Consider the following 6,543-nt stretch of genomic DNA (forward strand, 5'->3'; position numbering starts at 1 on the left):
GGCCACTGTCCCCAATCAGGCTCCCAGATTCCTCCTGCCTGCCCTTCCCCAACCATCCCCTGCTGGGGGCAGGGGCGACAGGCCACAGGATGTCAGTGGTAGAAAACTGTGCTGCCTGGAGGGCTGGGTGGGGTTTGCGCCAGGAGACATTGATCTCTGGAGGCAGTCTCTCAGGGCGGGGTCCAAGAGGTCCTTGATCCTGGCTGGCAGGACCCGTCCATCAGCTGGGATGCTGTGACATTCAGCCCTGCCTGGGGGTGATGGCCTCCCCAGCATCCATAGCTTTCCCTAGAAGGGGATCTGCTGGGCTCACCCTCCTGGTTCAGTGCCCTTCCCAGCTTTGCAGTCTGTCGCCATAATATGGCCGATGCTCTGCAGATTTCCAAGCCCCTCTGCAGCAGCTGCTGGAGGTACAGGGGCTTGCGGCTATAGGACTCCTCCACTGTCTGACCACAATGGCCACTGTTCCAAGGACATGACAGGGAGAAAAGGGCCATCCTTCTTGATGTTTAGGATGCTAGGCCATCATGTGGGTTTTTTTTTCTCCCCAGTTTTGGGAGGTCATCAGTGATGAGCATGGGATCGACCCCACTGGCAGTTACCATGGAGACAGTGACTTGCAGCTGGAGAGAATCAATGTGTACTACAACGAAGCTGCTGGTGATTATTTCAGTGTTTTTTGTTTGGTTTTGTTTTTTTGCCCAGTCAACCTTGCTTTGCATACCGTGGCAGACTGAATGTGCTAGGAACATACAAATGCCAAAGACATGCTTCTTGCATTCATTTTAAATGTCAACTGGCAAAAATACACTTTATAGTTCCTTACGACTCCTGCATGTTTGCCATGACTAAGCATGCCATCATCTCTTTTAAAGCAGAAAAGCACCTCTGCTCACTTTTGCCTCAGATGCTAGAATTTTCTCTAATGATTCTGCTGTGAAAGGCACATAGAGCACAGTCTTGCCTGTGATTCCCTTGCCCACTGCAGGTCTAAGTCTGGCTCTGTTCCCCACAGGTAACAAATACGTACCTCGGGCCATCCTGGTGGATCTGGAGCCAGGCACCATGGACTCGGTCAGGTCTGGACCATTTGGCCAGATCTTCAGGCCAGACAACTTCGTGTTCGGTATGTAGTCCTGATCCATGGCAAATGGCTCAGTGAGTCTCCTTTCTCAACACTGTGGAAATCAACGTTCTTGGTGCTGAATGCTAAGGTGGAGATTGTGTGCCCATGGACAGCCTTGGGTCCTGGCCACTTCTCTGGCCCCTCTCTGGGCAGCTCAAAGAGCTGTCAGCCTGCAGAGGGCTTCTATGGTGGTCCTACTACAGAGCAACCCGTGGCAGTAAAGAATACTGAGCAGTAATGAACCTTCCAACGGGAAGGTTAACAGGCTGCCGGTAATGTCAGAGGGCCTGAGACAGCAGGTAACCACTTCAGGAAGCCAAAGGCCAAAGGCACAGGTTGTGACCAGAAGTGGAGACAGCAGCTTGGAGCCCATCTTCTTTTTGGATCATATTGTACCCTTGCCCTTGCTTATTTATTGATTGTACCTACATTAAGTACATTAAATACTGAATGCAGACCTGTACAAACTGGTCATGAACATGGTGCCTTTATCAGCCCCTAATGGTGCCCAAGATCACCCGCAGATGAAATGTCCTTCCCTGCAATCCAAATACTAACAGCAGAGGAACAGGAAGAGTGAGATCTTAGCAACTCCGCAAAGAATCAGGACAGCTTCATATGAGTCACCAGTATGATGAGACTGCCCAGAAGCTGATGTGGTCCGAGCTGCATTCATAGCTCATAGTCAAGAACAATTGAACTAGTTCTGAACTCAAAATCCTGTTTCATGGGGCTGCGGGGAGGGAGTCCAGGAAGGAACTTGAAATGTTTAGCCAGTGAAGCAATACCTTAGGAGTATGAAAACTGCGCGTATCTGAAAAGTGTGGAGAAGATACACATCTTTAGCTGACGAACCAAACCTGAACCAATGGCTAAATGGTATGTGTCAATAGATAGGAAGGAACTTTCTAAGGAACTTTGTAGCAGACACTGTTGGTACCAGGCCATGTTCCTGTGACCCTCATTCTTCCCAGAACCCCTACTGCATGTCCTGCCCACAATGCCCCTTTGGAAGGAGGACTGTTAAAGGACAGACCAGAGGCAAAATAGGCCAGCTTTCCTGGCTCTTGGTGTGACAATTCTGGTCCCTTACAGATCCCCCAGTGTGGAGCCCTGTGCCCACCCCAGTAACCTGCTTGCAAATGCAGCTTGGGGACTTCCCTTTCCTGGTTCAGTTCCTCACTACCCTCTTGCTGCTTCCTGGGACCACCTCCCTAGTAAACTTCACTCAGAACCTTGTCTCAGGTTGGCTTATGGGGGACTGACCTCAGACACTCAGACACTCACCAAAGCGGAGATCCTGTCGTTTTTTATTGCTGTGGGATAGGTTACCACAAACTCAGTGGCTTAAAGCATCATAATCATCTTATAGTTTCTGGGGGCAAGAGTCATGGGTCTCTGCTCATGTCCTCAACTGACCATCCTGGGCAGCTCCATCTAGAACCCATGGCCCTCTTCCATGGCCTTGGGTGATTGGCAAAAGCCAGTTCCTCGCACTCATAGGTCTGAGGTTCCTGTTTGCTTGCTGGCTGTTGATCAGAGGCCGTTCTCTGATCCTAGAAGCTGCCTGATGTTGCTGCCACCTGGACATCTCCACAATGTGGTAGCAGCTCCTTCAAGGCCAGCAGGAGAGTGTCTCTACTGCTTCAAAATTCTGATGTCTTCTTCTACTACCAGCTGGAAAAAATTCTTTGCTTTAAAGGAGTTCATGTGATTAGAGGAGGCCCACCCACATAATCTCCCTATTTTAAGGTCAGCTGACTGGAATCTTAATTATATGTGCAAAATCCCTTCACAGTAGTACCTAGATTAGTGTTTGAGTAACTGGGAAAAGGTTGTGTACACCCCAGGGCCAGGTGGCTCTCAAGGCTGTGTTAGAATTCTGCCCTCTCCAAATGGACAGTTTGGGGAATGGAAAGCACATGGTCTTTGAAACGTCTGGTTCTGACATTTGAATCTATGTTCACAGAGTAAATGATGTTTCTACTTACTAGTTGTATGGCCTTGGGCAAGTATTCATTCTCTCTGAGCCTTAGATTCTTTTTCCAGAAAGTGATCATAACAGTATGTACTTCAGAGGGTTATTGCAAAGATTAAATGAAATGACATATGTATAGTACTTGTCACACAATAGTGCAACAGTTGGTGCTGCAGTGAGCATCCTACTAAGGCAGGTAGGTGTTCAAGGACAGGCTATATGACTTCTTGCTAGGAATTCTGCAAAGAGGGGGCAGGGACCAAGATAGATTTATTTTGAAATCTCTTTTAATTTTAGAAAATATGATTTTCAGATCCCCTTTGGCCACAGAAGTCTATGGATCAATGTGAATGTTCTTGGAAAAGCTAATATACTTATCAAAATAAGACCTTAATTGGGGCGCCTGGGTGGCTTGGTCGGTTAAGCGTCCGACTTCAGCTCAGGTCATGATCTCACGGTCCGTGAGTTTGAGCCCCGCGTCAGGCTCTGTGCTGACAGCTCAGAGCCTGGAGCCTGTTTCAGATTCTGTGTCTCCCTCTCTCTCTGCCCCTCCCCTGTTCATGCTCTGTCTCTCTCTGTCTCAAAAAAAATAAATAAACGTTAAAAAAAAATTAAAAAAAAATAAGACCTTAATTGACTGCCAATTCAGTAAGTTAAATTTGCAACTACAGGTGGCTATAGTGGAAATTGCTAGCTTAGGCTGGGCTCTGAGTAGCAACATAAGATTTTTTGAGGCAGCCCTGCAGGGTTGAGGGCCCATTCTAACTTTCCTTCTACATGTACTTCCTGTTTTCCTTGTCTTGCTTTTCCATCACTTCCTTTCAACTCCAAATTAAGATTGGACAGCAGGTTCTGGTCCCAGCGTTAATATCTCATCAGACCTGACAGTTCATTTATTGACTCAGCTCCTAATCTTGCTGGGCCTTTTCCCTCTCTTACTATTCCTGTACTCTGTGTATAGTGGGCTCTCCCCACTATGGAAAGCCTCAGCCTGTGCACTATGTTCAGCTTCATTTCTCCAATATCAGTATTGGCATCTCAACAGGATCCAAATGCCTCATTCATTGCAAAACTATCCAACCTTAAAAGTCATCTGTGAATCAACACAGTATTCCCTGAGTTAACAGAAATTTGACTCTGAAACACCCAGTACATAGTTATGTCTGGTTGCACATTGCTCCTCTATCCTAAAACTCACCCAAAGGCCTAACCCTCCCCTAGTCCCCCAACACACACAGAGCAACAAAGCTGTGCTTGGCCAGTGCACCCCCTGCTGGCCAGTGAGGGGAAATGACTGGTCCAAGACCTCTCCTCCCCTTTCATTTTCACCAAGGTAGTTGTGCACACAATGTGCCCCTCCCTTTCCTCTTTCAACATTCTCAGCTCTGTTAAATCTCTCTCAGAGGATGCCTTTCCCAACATATTTGTCCCCATACCTCCTTCTTTCTTCTGGTTATCAAAAGAATCTAATTATTTCATGTTTACACTAATTGTAATATTTTTATGTTATGATATAAAAGTTAAGTTACATTTGACTAATTGACTGCTATGTTTGGTAGGTATGCAATTAAACATTTATGAATATTACTATTGTAGTATTCTTTTTATATTTTGGAGTTTTCCTCCCCACCCCATCTCAAACATTTTCTTAGGTCTTGAAAACTAGTAAGTGCTATACTTATTGTGGTAAACTTGTAAAATGGGCAAAATTGGCTTTACTGGTAATATTAAAAGAGTGGAAATAACAAATATTCCTCATAATTAAGAAAAACAAAAGACTATTGGTAACATGTTACACAAGCATCAGACTATGAGTGTTCAACAAAATTTGGTATAGTTAAATAATAAATTTAACAAATTTCATCTACCACATATTTGAAATGTTGCCTATTACTATTTTTGTACTACATGACAATTAGGCATAAAGAATAACTGATTACAGGAGTATACAGTGGTGAAGACAGTATAGTCCTGTAGCATGACAATAAATGGTATTGGGAAAATTGGTCAGCTACATGCAAAAGAATGAAACTGGACCATTTTCTTTCATACACAAAAATAAATTCAAAATGGATTAAAGACCTAAATGTGAGGCCTGAAACCATAGAATTCCTAGAAGAGAGCACAGGCAGTAATTTCTCTGACATCAGCTGTAGCAACGTTTTTCTAGAACTGTCTCCTAAAGCAAGGGAAACAAAAGCAAAAATAAATTATTGGGACTTCATCAAAATGAAAATCTTCTACACAGTGAAGGAAATCAACTAAAAGACAACCTACTCAATGGCAGAAGATATTTGCAAATTATATATCTGATAAGGGGTTAATATCCACAATGTATAAAGAACTGACACAACTCAACACCAAAAAAAAAAAAAAAACACAAACAAACAAACAATCCAATTAAAATATGGACAGAGGACTTGAATAGACATTTTCCTAAAGAAGACATACAAATGGACAACAGGTACATGAAAAGATGAGCATCACTCATCATCAGGGAAATGCGAATCAAAACCACAATGAGATATCACCTTATACCTGTCAGAATGGCTAAAATCAACAAGATAAGAAATAATAAATGTTTGCAAATATGTGGAGAAAAAGGAACCCTTGTGCGTTGTTGGTGGGAATGTAAATTGGGGCAGCCACTGTGGAAAACAGTATGAAGGATACTCAAAAAATTAAAAATAGAAATACTGTATGATTCAATAATTCCACTACCAGGTATTTACTCAAAGAAAATGAAAATACTGATTCTAAAAGATATATGCACCCCTATGTTTATTGCAGTATTATTTACAATAGCCAAGATATGGAAGTAACCCCGTGTCCATCCATAGGTGAATGAATAAGGAAGGTGTGGTACACACACACACATACATACACACACACACACACACACACACGAATATTATGCAGCATAAAAAGGATGAGTTCATGTAATTTGTGACAATATGGATGGACCTAGACGGTATTGTGCTAAGTGAAATAAGTCAGACTAAAAAGACAAATACCACATGATTTCACTCATATGGAGAATCTAAAAGACAAATAAATTAAAAACGGAATCAGACCTATAAATACAGAGAACAAACTGATGGTTGTCAGAGGGTAGATGGGGAGTGGGACATACAGGCTTCCAGTAAAAATAAAACAAAACAAAACTGATTACAAAAAAGTAGTAGTATTTCTACTCAGTCATAGCAAGTATTTCTGGGAATTAGTTGGGAAATCATGATGAGAGACAGTTTAGAGTTTTCTCTGAAGACTCCTGGCTGTACGATGGAGGAGGCCCCGTGCGACTATACTATTCTGTAACTTAAATGCGCTAGGTCCAATAAAGCTTTTAAAAAATGTACCTCAATATTATAGTTAAAAACAAAAGGCACTTTGTATTTTGAGTGCATTCTCCCCCTAGGTGTTTTCTGAGTGGTGGCGG

The 6,543-nt window shown here is 43.3% G+C and overlaps 1 protein-coding gene across 1 annotated transcript; it reads left to right on the forward strand.

Annotated features, from left to right (window-relative positions):
• The first annotated feature begins 512 nt into the window (after positions 1 to 512).
• On the forward strand, positions 513 to 1,154 carry LOC131513863 (tubulin beta-4B chain-like). Its single transcript, XM_058733162.1, has 2 exons — positions 513 to 660; positions 1,016 to 1,154. The coding sequence occupies exons 1-2, from the start codon at positions 528 to 530 to the stop codon at positions 1,132 to 1,134; spliced, it is 252 nt and encodes an 83-aa protein (XP_058589145.1). The 5' UTR covers positions 513 to 527; the 3' UTR covers positions 1,135 to 1,154.
• The last annotated feature ends 5,389 nt before the right edge of the window (positions 1,155 to 6,543 follow it).

This window comes from Neofelis nebulosa, chromosome 6 (assembly GCF_028018385.1).
Source record: "Neofelis nebulosa isolate mNeoNeb1 chromosome 6, mNeoNeb1.pri, whole genome shotgun sequence".
NCBI lineage: Eukaryota > Metazoa > Chordata > Mammalia > Carnivora > Felidae > Neofelis > Neofelis nebulosa.

Bases quoted from the DNA above. Each gene is read 5' to 3' on its own strand.
- LOC131513863 (XM_058733162.1), top strand. From the start codon at position 528: ATGTGGGTTTTTTTTTCTCCCCAGTTTTGGGAGGTCATCAGTGATGAG. The intron at 661-1,015 runs GTGATTATTTCA...TGTTCCCCACAG, and splicing joins GTACTACAACGAAGCTGCTG to GTAACAAATACGTACCTCGG.